The sequence below is a fragment of the Pleurodeles waltl genome, chromosome 5 (genome assembly GCF_031143425.1).
Source record: "Pleurodeles waltl isolate 20211129_DDA chromosome 5, aPleWal1.hap1.20221129, whole genome shotgun sequence".
Taxonomy (NCBI): Eukaryota; Metazoa; Chordata; class Amphibia; order Caudata; family Salamandridae; genus Pleurodeles; species Pleurodeles waltl.
The window spans coordinates 626,958,410-626,973,374 of NC_090444.1; the positions used below are offsets into that span (position 1 = coordinate 626,958,410).

The following is a 14,965-nucleotide window of genomic DNA, read 5'->3' on the forward strand; positions in this document are numbered from 1 at the left end:
GTACTGCGGGGAGATTTACAAATTTAGGGGGAGCAAGCATGGTGTCTGTCTTCAGAGTGGCCACACATCACAGAAGAAGACTCAGTTAAAGAAGAAGGGAGAGAGGGTAATTTCACTTTGAGATCTTCAGATCAATATGAACCACTGACCAAAAAATTCCCCAAAGATATGTATTACTAGGCAGAGGGTTGATGATTTTCCTTTATCTCAATAAAAGTACTTTGAGAGTAGTTTGCAGTTAAATGCGTGGCACACCCCAGTCAGGCCACTTTCTTTTAGCTTTTCTTTCTTGACTCACTCTTTTTTATGATTATACACTTACAACTAATGCATAACAACAAATCTTATAAAAGTGATCATATGTAAATGTTTAGAGGCCTTTTCAGTTTAGGATGTCATGGTTTAGTATAAGCCAGCTACACTGGATATTTAGTGAGGGTTTGCATGTTTGTAGGTATATGTTGTGTAAGAAAACCATCAAACAATACAGAGGTAGAGTTGAGGTTTATTCATTTTGTTACAAAGTTAGGTCACACAGAAAAGCTTTAACCAAGCCATCAGCTCTTTGGGGATTTGGATGTCAGAATTTAAACAATTGTGGTTTATTTTACGTTTGTGGGCAGCACACCAACAGTGGATTACCGCCATGTTTAGAAATCTCTGCCTGACTTGTGAGGACCTTTTTGCTTGCACTCCATCAGCCTAGACAAGCACCATATATTTTATTTTATCTCGCTCAGCATTTAATTTTGCTTTTAAAAAAAAACCACCAAACCTAGGAAGATGAAGGGGGGCAGGATTATTTCTGAAAAGAAAGGCAACAATAGCCCTCACATGCAATTACTTTTCTTGCTGTGTATCAGGACCATTGCTTGTCCTCCTTCTGTGGGTCCATCATGTAGCCAGGGAAAATATGCAAGGCAGAAAAAATCAGTGATGATTGCAAAAACCTAAATGGGTGGTAGGACTGTCGCATTCATCTATCAGGCCTTTGGTTGACACTTTTCCACTAGATGAACCAGCTAAGGCTCCGACATTGGAAACCCAATAGTTGTCCAAGTAAAACCAGTTGTTCCTAATTTATGGGAGAAAGTCTCTTCTGCCAAACTATAATTGACCACTTTTGCTCTAAAGGCTCATAAGGTAAGAAAAGTGAAAAGTCATAAAATATTGGAACCAAGAGGCCTCAAATTGCTGGGGATCCTTGTGTAGGTAATACTGAGGCTAACTCCTGGTTTTCCCTCATAGGGTCCCTTGTGAAGACGATGCAGTGCTTCAACACAAAGTAAAGAGATAGACACGAGATTCCACGCATTTACTCATGATGCTTTTTTTTTTAATGTAGGACTAAGTGCTCTTGAATGCACTGCCAGAATACTAGTGAAGTAGTGCACAGACAAAAGGCTGTACGAATAAGTGATGGTGGCAAACAGAGGATAAAAAGGTGTCTGTGTCTTGAGAACGTTTTTCTTAATCCAAGTGAGATATCTGCACAGGACTAATTGCGGAGTGGGCATGATTCTTCACATACTATTGATTCAGCTATTTCTTTGTAACCTGCACACCTGATTTAGGAGTATATTGAGTCAGTCACAAAGCTTGTTGGGTCCACTCTGGGACGAATGATCCCCTTAACTCCATATCATTATAGACAGTCCTCCTGGGCTTGTGTATGTCTTGTAGGTAACAGGATTATGGAGGTTACAAACAGTGAAGTGATAGTCTGAGCTCCCTCCAGATGCATGCAAGATGTATTTATTCCCTGCCTGACTTGTCCTTGTTTAGCATGTTTGGCGGAGTGATTTGGGATGGGATGAGAAGGGTAACAGCAATACATTGAGGGCCTCATCATGACCCTGGCGGCGGCAGTAAGCTGGCGATAACACCGCCAACAGGCTGGCTGTGTTCCGCCAGCTATTATGACCGTGGCGCAATAGCCACGGCCATACCGCCAGCCCCTACACTATACTGCCAGGCTTCTGCAGTTATAATCCCCAGGGCAGCGGTGCAAGCCTGGGGATTATGAGTCCCCGACCGCCAGCCTGGCGATGGCGGTAAACACTGCCATGGAAAGGCTGGCGGTAAGGGGGTCTTGGGGGGGTGCCCCTGGGGGTCCCTGCACTGCCCATGCACTTGGCATGGGCAGTGCAGGGGCCCCCAGGCATAGCCCGTTGCGCATTTCACTGTGCTACTGCACCCGCTGCACATCAGCATTGCCGCCGGCTCTATTACGAGCCGCCAGAAATGTTGATGTGACTGTAATAGGGATCCAGAAATACTGCCAGCACTGGCGGTATTCTGGCTCCTGCAGCCGCGACGGTCTTTTGAAAAGACCGCCGAGGTTCTAATGAGGGCGTATATGCCTTCGTATTTACTTGTATATACACTTACTTATCTGCAATATATTTCATATTTCTTTTGTTGACACCAGTCATTATCTATGAAAAGTATGTTTATTGTTTCTTTGAATATGGCATTCTCTTCATACAGTCATGCATAGTGTATATTTACTGGTGCACAGATCTCTATGACTGGTATTATGTAATAGAAGGACCACCTGTTTCCATTTATGCTGTCATTTCATTTGTATTTTATTTGTTTTCACAGCACCACAGAACATGTCAAAATCTACCTATGTGCAACAATGTGGCATGAGACGTTCGATGAAATGCTGAAGATCATTACATCAATGTTTAGGTACAGATCTATTGGTATTTTATTGAAATAATGCATTATGCGTTAATAGTGAATTCTTACAGTACACAAAACTGGGAGGCAAACAGAGCCTTAATCTTGCACCGCTGTGTTTCAGTGCCACAATCCGGACTCGCCTGGAGCAAAAGTAGCCAAAACGGTTAGCAGGGCAATCAAAAGTTGTGATTGAGTTTCAGCTCCAGAGCAAGAATTTGGAGAACAATGAAAAATTACAGTTTGCTGTTTTGTTGCTATCCTTCCCCTTGAGAAGGTGTCGCTTGTGATGTTGCCTTTTGTTGAATGACTACTATTACCTTAATGTAGCAGCAGGTCGGGCAATTTTTCTCCAGACTGGACAAAGACTATTGTATGACGCAGAGTGCCACCTGTTTCTGACCTGCACTTGTGCTACGTCATTCCCTTTTTCTCGGGTTCATCCGACTCTTTCTCCTATGGTGGCTCCCCATAGAATGATCCACAGGAGAAGAGGACCTCTTTCATCTATCTCCTTCAAACAGCCGCCTCCTTCAGATTATTTGACTGTTTTCATTTTTGGGGTTTTTCCAAAGGCCTAAGAGTACCTGAGTACTATACAAAGGGATAGGTAAACACTAACAGCGAACAGACATCCCTGTCAGAGAATCTATACAGGTAATATATATAGTGCCCCAACCTGTATCCCAAAATCAATACACACAAACAACAGCATTATACTCTGTAGGATTATTTACTATGCACTCCTTGGCTACAATTTATATGCATTAGAAGTGTCACAGTTTATATAAAAAACTTGTATATAAATTAGGGCGTAGCTTAGATAAGTCCCAATTTCATTTCACATCCCTACCTATTAACCTAAAACTGTGTCTAAATTATCACCAGCCAATTTAAAGCATGGTTGGATTAGTTCATGGCGCTATGCCAAGTGACGTAAAGCCTCTCCACACACCTTTTGATGCCATTAGGCATGAAAACGGAACTCCATAATACAGCGTTCCTTCCAGAAACCGTTCTGTTTCTAACTCTACCCTTTCACCTTTTACCTCATATAGCATCCTTATTTAGGCTATACCATGGAGCAATGAAGCAAAAAGAGGCCAGCTCGGGCTTAGAACGCATTTGTCTACAGAAAAATAGCAAGCAATATTTCTTGTTGGAAAAAATACAAGTGGATGGAAGCCCAATGCTACTTTTCCTCTTTTCTTCTAGATGGAAGTCTGAAGGATCTTGGACCCTATTCACAAAGGGCCCCCGCACTGTCGGTGGGACCCCCATAATGTATTTACCCATAGTGGAGGTCCCGCCACTAGTCCAGGCCCCCGCCATCAGTGCGCTCCTCTCAGCCCGACTGTGGGTCCTCTGCCATGAGTGCTAAGGCCCTTTGTGAATTGGCCCCCATGTCTCTATACAGTATAGCTGCACTTCAGATGCTAAGGTCCATATTTATACCTTTTTTGTGCCTCATTTGCAGCACTTTTTGACCCAAAAGCGGCTCAAACTTACAAAACACAATTACATTCTGTAAGTTTGCGCCGCTTTTGCGTCAATAAGTGGCGCAAATGTGGCGGAAAAAAAGTATAAATATGGGCCTAAGTGTATGAAGAGTGTGTGTACTAGAGAATTAAAATGTCCCTTCTTTGCCTTGTTAGCCTTAGTTTTGGTACAAACATGAATTGAGGAAAAAATAAAATAACCATGTTAACATACAACCAGACCGGTTTTGTATATAACATTCAACAGTACATATACAAGCTTTTCCACGTACGTCAGCAGTCAAATAGTGAGGGAAGCATAATATTAATTGGCCTGTTGATTTGCTGATGGTTCGAGAAAGTTGGTTAATGACTCCATGGTTAAGTTTGGTTATTCAGTTTCTCAGGAAGTAGAACAGAAGTAGCTATCAGTACTGAGTATGTAGATATATATTGTAAACTACTGCAGAAAAACCTGCATCCAATCACCTTCTTTCTAAAGCCTCAAATATTTTCTTCATCCCCTCTGTCTCTTTCATTTCAGGAATGCCAGATTATCTACCTGTATTAAAGGCATTGGTAGTCGGTTTCACAGGTGTGATCCCAGAAATCCAAAAACCTCCTGTCTTTGTTTAGTTACCTTGGTCTTGTGGTGAGTCAGCAGACTGTCCACTGAATTGAAGTGCTTGCTTTGGAGTAGTTCTGTGAAGGTTGTCCCGGGGCTTCACCAGCAAGAACTTTGCAAGAGTTTTGAGAGCAATACATTAATTCAGACTCTGATTGGCAACCAATGAAGTGACCTTCTCAATACAGAAGCATGGTCCTTGAGTTTGAGGCACCCAAGTAGCCCCACATTGGCATTTTATTACATCTGAAGCCTGTGAAAGAAGTACCAGGGCAGTCCAGAGTATTGCAGATAGCAGTAGTATGGCACAGAGTTCATAACTGAACCCAAATCGATGACTTTGTCTCCCTTTGAAACATGTAACAAAAAAAGTCTCCTACATTCTTTACCTTGGTCAGCAGTCTATCTGCTTGTCCATTAATGTGGTTGTCATCGCTAATGAGTGTGAAATCTGATCAAAATTCACTCATCTATATAAGAGACTTCGTTTCCAGGAGAACTCAAGCCTTCAGTTTACTAGTTTGCTTTTTCTTGCTACCTTCCATGAAATGATTCAAGCTGATGTTCGAGGTTATGTTTTCTTTTTATCACTCGTACCCTACCCACTACAGCATACAACATGGGGCACTAGGTCAGCCCACTTGTGCCATTGGCTAACTTCACTTTCAAGCAGTATATTTTGTCCTTTCACAAGGAGTATATCTACACACGTAGTAGTTTCCTTGAGAGTCATGGACTACAATGCCAATTTATCCTTATTGAGCCCAAAATCATTTTTCCTATGGCTTCTCTAACAAATATTTGCAAAACCATGACAAAACACACGCCAATACGCACTGACAAAGCCAAAAGGCTAGTAGCCAGAGCCAGATCTACTGGCTTTGCCAATTCCTGCTACATTATGCAACTCTACCAAGAAGATGTTAGAGTGCTGTACAATCCAAGCAACATTTGTGGTGAGGATGTAGTACTAAGAAAATAAATCCAAGTTCTCGGAATTTCAATTCAGTGCAGAGATTAGCTACATCACAGGAGAGGGCAAGTAGAAGAAGTAAGCAGATATTATGAGAGAAGAAGAGATGAGGTACATTTGGCTAGAGTGAGCACAGAACAGAAGATTACAGAAAAAACTTGCAGGTTACTTTTTAACTTAACTTTAAAGAGGGGTTTTGGAGAATTGAGAAACGAGAGAGGTTAGGTAAGATAGGGGAAATGAAGATGTAGAGGTGCTGATACTAGAAAGAGGAGTGTATGCAGATTTATTGTCTCACACTTATCTAGCTCCTACCACAGATACAATGCTGGACCCCCAATCCCAGCTGGGGCAGCTTTTATGAAAAACGTAACAACTGCCTAGTTTCATCAACTGCCCCCCGGGGGGGCGACAGGGATGTGACAAAACAATAAAATATGAACTTGCGTAACTGAGGGGACTGCTCTGCTGTCTGGTGCAGTGTCTAGGAGAATTGGAACTCCCTGGCCCTCGTTATCCTTATGCAGAGGTGGAACACTAAAAACAACAAGAGGGAAAGTTACCCTCACGTTCCCAACCCCAAATGATCTAGCAATTGTTTACACTATATGTACACTTACAGACATAATCATAACTATTGCCTGAGCGAGAGCAGGAACCATTTCAAGAATAAACTGGAGGTTTTCTGGCACTCTGGAACATACGAGATTCAGACTCAAACTCATATACAACTTCAAGCTCTAGACGTTTCTTGCAAAATACTAGATACAACTTGTCAAAAACACAGTGGCAAACTTTCAGTTTGGGTACAATAAAGTTCAGGGTGCGGGAATGCAAGAGTCCAGAGCGCTGATCCTTATGGGGGTTAACTCTCAAAGAATGTCCAATGTCTGAAAACGTGCTAACGCCTACATAGGAATCAGCCTTTGTCTTATCTGCTAACCTATAGATCAGTGCGCACTAACATGAGGGGAAAGTACTTAGCCTTGTCTAGTACTTTAACTGGAGTCCAAAAACAACAAGAGGCTTGGTGCAAGAAGCTCAAGCAGAGGCGGAATTGTAGCTCATGAAGGTTGACACTAGAAGTGTTGCAGAAGCCATGGTCACAAGATCAACAAGAAGGCTTGAAAGACTAGAGTGCTGGAAGTTCTGGGCAACTCAGGAGGTGGGTGCAGGGACAATGCTTGTGTAGTACTAAAATGAGGCCACATGCCAATACAAGTTCAGAGGATGTACTTATGCTGGAAGAAAAAAGTGTTCCAGAAGGCACATGTCCCACATTGCTGTGTGGAATATTCAGATGAACCTGGCAAAAATCATGTGTTACATTCAACAGATATAAGGCCTTATAGGTGGCAGGTCCAAAGGGTAATTAGAAACAGTTAACATATGTAACGGAACGCACAGTGCATGATAGTACAATTTAATGAGTCACAATGGAAGCCTAACTTATCCTAAAAAGACACGTGATAATTAGCAGGTGCAAAACAGACTAAACTTGCTTAGCACAGAACAGGTGGGTCAGTGGTTCAGGCTTCCTGGGATGGGAGTCATCGAGTGTGTGAGACGGGAAGGAGCCACAAGGGAAGGATGACTTGGAATGCTCAGGATATTGAGGTTCCACAAAAGGAGGGTGACATGATTCCGACGAGAAAAACCCACAGCACATAGGGCACAAGATGAAGTTGTGACATTTCTAAACTTGACAGAAAAAGCCTAGTGTAAGTACTTTTTAAATAGGCTTCAGTTTTACTATAAAGAAGGATGATTTCTACTTGAATTCCTATTCCCTTCAAGAAGGGAGTTCCGAAATGTGGAGGCAGCTCTTCAGAAGGATTGAATGATGGCTAAGTAGATCTAGAATCCAGCCATTAGAGTTACACAAACCTTAGATTTTTTTGACCTCCCAATATTCTTATAGCAGAATGTAAGTGTACTGCAGGCGAAAAGCTTTGAAGATTACATGTCAGTTTAAATGTAACTTTTTCCTCAAGTAGAAACCAGTATAGCTCCCTGACAACTGGGAACATGTGGTCTTATTATGTGGTCCTTGGTAGAAGACTAGCTGCTGGGTGTATGATCAGTGTGCCAGTGCTGACATCAGTACTCCAGCAGCAGTTGTATTGCTGTTGTCAGTATGGGGAATGGCTAACACCTGAACCACCAGCGGGAAAGCAGTGGCAGTCAGAATTTTTTTTTTATCAAGAGCAGAGTAAATCTGGAATATTTTCCTATGTGGCTGATCTGCGCTGCCATTGAGAGGAATAGGTAATTGTGGTATATATACAATAAAGCAATTATAATTTTTGTGATTTGTAGGGTGTGGGACCTGGCTTTTTGACAGGGACATCCCCAAACTTTTTGCCTCCTTCCTCCTATTTTTTCTGACCTGTTGTTGTTGGCTTTTGACCTCTGGGCACTTTACCACTGCTAACCAGTGCTAAAGTGCATATGCTCTCTGTGTAAATTGTACTACTGATTGGTTTATCCATGATTGACTAATTAATTTACTTGTAAGTCCCTGGTAGAGTGCACTACATGTGCCTAGGGCAGGTAGATTAAATGCTACTAGTGGGCCTGCAGCACTGGTTGTGCCACCCACCTCAGTAGCCCCTTAACCTTGTCTCAGTCCTGCCATTGCAAGGCCTGTGTGTGCAGTTTCACTGCCACTTCGACTTGGCATTTAAAGGTATTTGCCAAGCCTAGAACTCCCCTTTTTCTTTACATAAGTCACCCCTAATGTGTGCCCTAGGTAACCCCTAGAGCAGGGTGCTGTGTGGGTAAAAGGCAGGACATGTACTTGTGTGGTTATATGTCCTGGTAGTGCAAAACTCCTAGATTCGTTTTCACACTACTGTGAGGCCTGCTCCCTTCATAGGCTAACATTGGGGCTGCTCTCATACATTGTTGAAGTGGCAGCTGCTGATCTGAAAGGAGCAGGAAGGTCATATTTAGTATGGCCAGAATGGTAATATAAAATCCTGCTGACTGGTGAAGTCAGATTTAATATTACTATTCTAGAAATGCCACTTTTAGAAAGTGAGCATTTCTTTGCACTAAAATCTTGTTGTGCCCTTCAATCCACGTCTGGCTAGGTTTAGTTGACAGCTCCTTGTGCATTCACTCAGACACACCCCAAACACAGGGTACTCAGCCTCACTTGCATACATCTGCATTTTAAATGGGTCTTCCTGGGCTGGGAGGGTGGAGGGCCTGCCCTCACACAAAGGACTGCCACACCCCCTACTGGGACTCTGGCAGACAGGATTGAGCTGAAAGGGGGCTTGGTGCATTTCTTAGAGACTCTTTGAAGTCACCCCCACTTCAAAGGCACAACTTAGTATAAAACAGGGCCTCTGCCCTCCCTCATCAGACACTTGCTGGAGAAGAAACCTGAACCAGAAACTACATCCTGTCAAGAAGAACTGCCTGGCTGCTCAAAGGACTCACCTGTCTGCTTTCTACAAAGGACTGCTGCCTTGCTGTTGCCCTGCTGCCTTGCTGACCTCTTGTCTGGCTGTGAAAGTGCTCTCCAAGGGCTTGGATAGAGCTTGCCTCCTGTTCCTTGAAGTCTCAGGACCAAAAAGACTTCTCTCTTCCTCTTGGACGCTCCGTGCGCCGAACTTTTCGACGCACAGCTTGTTCTGTGGCAAGAAAAACGCCGCACACCGACGCTGATCAACGCGACGTCTTCGGGACGACCGAAACTTTGACGCACGGCCTCGCAAGGACAACGCCGCCCGACTTCCCGGGAGAAATCGACGCGACGCCTGCCGTGAGATCAAAACTTTGACGCACGGCCTCGCAAGGACAACGCCGCCCGACTCCGCAGGACAAATCGACGCGACGCCTGCCGTGAGATCGAAACTTTGACGCACGGCCTCGCAAGGACAACGCCGCCCGACTTTCCAGGAGAAATCGACGCGATGCCTGCTGTGAGATCAAAACTTTGACGCACGGCCTCGCAAGGACAACGCCGCCTGACTCCGCCGGAGAAATCGACGCAACGCCTGCCGTGAGATCGAAACTTCGACGCGCAGCCCCGCAGAACGACGCGCAGCCGGAAAACAAGCAGGAAAATCCACGCACAGACCCGGGACATCTGGTACTCGCCGCAAACCACAGTAAGAGACTGTCCGCGCGCCGGAAAACGACGCCCGACTCCCCGCGTGGAAAATAACGACGCAAGTCCGTGTGTGCTGAGGAGAAATCGACGCACACACCAGTTTTCCACGCACCTCTTCTCCTGTGGCCCTCTGAGGAGATTTTCCACCAGAAACCAGGTACTTTGTGTTTGAAAGAGACTTTGTTTACTTTCTAAAGACTTAAGACACTTTCTATCACTTCTCAGTGATAACTTTACAAATTCGTATTGCAACTTTGATCGTTTTGACCTGAAGATACCCAGATAAATATTATATATTTTTCTAAATACTGTGTGGTGTATTTTTGTGGTGTTATGCTATGGTGTTGTATGATTTATTGCACAAATGCTTTACACATTGCCTTCTAAGTTAAGCCTGACTGCTCGTGCCAAGCTACCGGAGGGTGAGCACAGGCTGATTTTGGATTGTGTGTGACTTACCCTGACTAGAGTGAGGGTTCTTGCTTGGACAGAGGGCAACCTGACTGCCAACCAAAAACCCAATTTCTAACATTGGTGATCAGCAGTGAGGATAGGACTTGTGTTTGTGCAGTGACATACAGTAGCTAAGTATTTCACTACCTACCCGCAGTTGAAGGTCAACTTGATTTTTCATCTTTTTTGGCTTTTGATTCTCTGATGTCCTCCTGGATATACTATTGATATTTTGGACTTTGGATTTTGGTTTTTGCTGGTAAGATCTTATCAGAATGGGATTGCTTACCTACTCATTCTTTGTTCGTACTGACCACCTCACTAAGGCTGACCTAAGGGAGCTTTGCAGAAAATGGGGCCTTCCTGTAGCAAGGAGATCTACTAAGGCGGAGATGCTCCATCACTACATAGTCTGTGGGGAGGAAAGATGGGCAGAGAGAGAGGCAGCAAGAAACCAAATGACTAAGTACCCCTCAGAGGAGGAGGAAGACTACTCAGATGAGGAGGAAGACTACTCAGAGTTGGACAGTGACCCAGAAATAGATGAATGGCTCCGAGGTCAAAGGCGACAGGAGCAACAATTAGAGGAGTATCTTGCAGAGGTTGAGGCAAAAAGACTCTTAGCCCTGGAAGAAGAAAAGATTGCAGCTCAAGAGCTGAGCTGTAAAGAGCAGAAACTGGAGGCCGGAAGGGCTGAGTCCAGTTCAGATGGTGGCAGCAAAAATCTTGCATCTAGTACTGCTGAAGAAGGGCACAAGCCCAGAGATGTGGTGCCCAACTTGAAGAAGGGAGTTGACACACCCCAGGCAGTTCAAGGGTATGAGGTAGTTCCCGTTATGCACAGGGTCCCTGAGAAGGATTGGGTAACTGGCACAGGGAGTCATATTCCTACTGGGGGGAGGGACACTTTACTGACTCTAGCAGAGAGTGACAGAGAAAAGGGTTCCCCCCTGGTGGACATCCTGGATATAGAGTGTAGAGACATCCCAGAAGAGTATGGGTTGAGTGTCAGGGACAGACAGATACTGTCTCACCAGTCTCAGGAGGGTGAAGTAGAGTGCTTTTCCAAGGTTGAGTTACTGGGTGGTTGGGTGAAGGGTACTGTGGTTAATACATGTGAAGGGCAGAATGATGTAATTGCTGGAGAGCATATGTCTGGTCCTTATTTTCCAGAGCTACGCCAACACCAGGTGGAGTGTGAGTTCTCTGACCCCAGGGAACTTACAATGGAGGCAGACTTCTGGGTGAGTACCAGAGAGTCTGAAGAGGCATTTGGGGGTGCTCCTGAAGGGAGTGGTCTAGGTGGTTCCCAACCGAGTGAGGTGGGAAAGGATTGTAGTGTCCCAGGTAGGTCCCAGGTCCTAGAGGGTTCCATGAGGGAACATCAGGAGGGAAGCCTAGCCTGTTCTGTACGTACAGGGAGGGAAGCCCCGCAGTGTCAGAAGAACTTGGGGGGGTGACTGTAGCCAGCATCCCAACAGTTCTGGTGTCTGGCAGTACCCCTCCTAGTGAGGGGGTGCAGAAGTCCAGACATAGGGTTGAGAGGGGGTTGCAGACCCCAGTGGAGGACCTTGAGAGTCAGGGGACAGCTCTGAGAGCAGAGCCCCCCAGGAATGACCCAGGTGAAACCGTTTCTGGTTTGGGGGAAACCCAGACTCTGCCGGATGGGCAGAGGTCGGGAGACCTGCGCCAACCAGACTCTTGTGTGACCCTTGGGGACGGTATGTCCCTTGTGGGGGGTGAGAGTGCCCCCCAGGAAGTCCTGGCATGCCAGGCAAAGATTCAACCTCAGGGTGGTGACTCTAGGTTGGATACCCAGGTTCAGAGGTTAAACTCTGACCTGGTGGGAGGTAGATGTGCCTCCCAAGAAGTCCTGCTGTGCCAGGCAATTGTCCAACCTCAGGGTGTTGAATCTGGGTTGGATGACCAGGTTCAGAGGTTAAACTCTGACCTGGTGGGGGGTAGGTGTGCCCCCCAGAAAGTCCTGGTGTGCCAGGCAATTGCCCAACCTCAGGGTGGTCACCCTGGGTTGGGGAACCAGGCAAAGAGGTTAAACTCTGACCTGGTGGGAGGTAGGTGTGCCTCCCTGGAAGTCCTGGCCTGCCAGGCAATGGTTCAACTTCAGGGTGGTGACTCTGGATTGGCTAACCAGGTTCAGGGGATACACTCTGACCTGTTGGGGGCTAGGTGTGCCCCCCAGAAAGTCCTGGTGTACCAGGCAGTGGTCCAACCTCAGAGTGCTGACTCTGGGTTGGATAACCGGGTTCAGAGGTTAAACTCTGACCTGGTGGGGGGTGGGTGTGCCCCCCAGAAAGTCCTGGCGTGCCAGGCAATTGTTCAACCTCAGGGTGGTGACCCTGGGTTGGAGAACCAGGTTCAGAGGTTAACCTCTGACCTGGTGGGAGGTAGGTGTGCCTCCCAGAAAGTCCTGGTGTGCCAGGCAGTTGGCCAACCTCAGGGTGGTGACTCTGGTTTGGATACCCAGGTTCAGAGGTTAAACTCTGACCTGGTGGGAGGTAGGTGTGCCTCCCAAGAAGTCCTGCTGTGCCAGGCAATTGTCCAACCTCAGGGTGTTGACTCTGGGTTGGATGACCAGGTTCAGAGGTTAAACTCTGACCTGGTGGGGGGTAGGTGTGCCCCCCAGAAAGTCCTGGCGTGCCAGGCAATTGCCCAACCTCAGGGTGGTGACCCTGGGTTGGGGCACCAGGCTCAGAGGTTAAACTCTGACCTCGGGGGGGTAGGTGTGCCTCCCTGGAAGTCCTGGTGTACCAGGCAGTTGTCCAACCTCAGGGTGCTGACTATGGGTTGGATAACCGGGTTCAGAGGTTAAACTCTGACCTGGTGGGGGGTAGGTGTGCCCCCCAGAAAGCCCTGGCATGAAAGGCAGTTGCCCAACCTCAGGGTGGTGACCCTAGGTTGGAGAACCAGGTCCAGAGGTTACACTCTGACCTGGTGGAGGGTCAGTGTGCCCTCCAGGAAGTCCTGGCGTGCCAGGCAATTGTTCAACTTCAGGGTGGTGACTCTGAGTTGAATGGCCAAGTTCAGAGGTTAAACTCTGACCTGGTGGAGGGTCAGTGTGCCCTCCAGGAAGTCCTGGCCTGCCAGGCAATTGTTCAACTTCAGGGTGGTGACTCTGAGTTGAATGGTCAGGTGCAGAGGTTAAACTCTGACCTGGTGGGGGGTAGGTGTGCCCCCCAGGAAGTCCTGGTTTGCCAGGCAGTGATCCAGTCTGAGGGTACAGACCCTGGGCTGGAAGACCAGGTTCAGGGTGTCCCCCCGGACCTGGAGGGAGGGGCTACTGATAACAGTGCCCCTACCATGTTGTCTTCTGAGGAGGCCACTCCTAGTTGGAGGGTGCTGGACCCCAGAAGGGAGGGCAGGGGCAAGGAAGCCTCACCCCGGGCCCTAGTCCAACCTGAAGGTACAGGCCCCAGGTTGGAGGGCCAGTTGCAGGTTAAGAGCCCTGCACTGGTGGAGGAATGGTACAGGGCGACTTCTGTGTTCCATGTTGGACTCTGGGGGTACCGCTCCAGGAGGGAGGGTACAGAGCCCCAGACGGGAGGACCAGGTTCAGGCTGTCATCCCTGACCTGGTGGAAGGGAGAGTGGTTAAAGGGTGCCCAGCACCTGGGGCTACCGCCCCCCACTCTCCACAGCCACAGTGGTTGGAGAGCTTTGAGAGGCCTGGGGCCTGGCTCTCATCCCTGGCAGCTGTCAGTAATCACTGTGGCTTGTTGTCCGGGTGGACAGAGTTATCCCTGGGGAGGGGACAAGTGTCACACCCCGGGGGTAGAGTGGGCAACACCACTGTGTTGGTCATGGTGGTACTATCCTGCTCCTGGGATACATCTGTGAGCAAAGTAAGGTTAGGGGCTGCACAGATGGGATCCCCAGGTAAGGAGAAAGGTTCCCCATGGGTTGGCTTAGTGGGCCCTGAGAGTATGGACAGAGTGATCCAATTGGAGTCAGGAAGGCGAAGAACTGGAGCATGCCCCTGCTGTTGTGGGCCTGGGTCCTTGTTCTGTCGCCTCAAACAGGGAAGTACATCAGGATAGTGATTGTTCTCCCCTGGCTTTAGGCTGATAGGGGTTCATGTTGGACCTGGCTTTTTGACAAGGACATCCCCAAACTTTTTGCCTCCTTCCTCCTATTTTTTCTGACCTGTTGTTGTTGGCTTTTGACCTCTGGGCACTTTACCACTGCTAACCAGTGCTAAAGTGCATATGCTCTCTGTGTAAATTGTACTACTGATTGGTTTATCCATGATTGACTAATTAATTTACTTGTAAGTCCCTGGTAGAGTGCACTACATGTGCCTAGGGCAGGTAGATTAAATGCTACTAGTGGGCCTGCAGCACTGGTTGTGCCACCCACCTCAGTAGCCCCTAAACCTTGTCTCAGGCCTGCCATTGCAAGGCCTGTGTGTGCAGTTTCACTGCCACTTCGACTTGGCATTTAAAGGTATTTGCCAAGCCTAGAACTCCCCTTTTTCTATACATAAGTCACCCCTAATGTGTGCCCTAGGTAACTCCTAGAGCAGGGTGCTGTGTGGGTAAAAGGCAGGACATGTACTTGTGTGGTTATATGTCCTGGTAGTGTAAAACTCCTAGATTAGTTTTCACA

At 47.0% G+C, this 14,965-nt stretch overlaps 1 protein-coding gene across 1 annotated transcript in view; it reads left to right on the forward strand.

The window, feature by feature from the left end:
- Nucleotides 1–14,965, forward strand: part of LOC138295883 (chitin synthase chs-2-like) — a 442,200-nt gene that overhangs the window by 165,838 nt on the left and 261,397 nt on the right. The window contains exon 5 of the mRNA XM_069234486.1: nt 2,608–2,697. Within this exon, the coding sequence (XP_069090587.1) occupies nt 2,608–2,697 (90 nt within the window). The remainder of the gene's footprint in view (nt 1–2,607; nt 2,698–14,965) is intronic.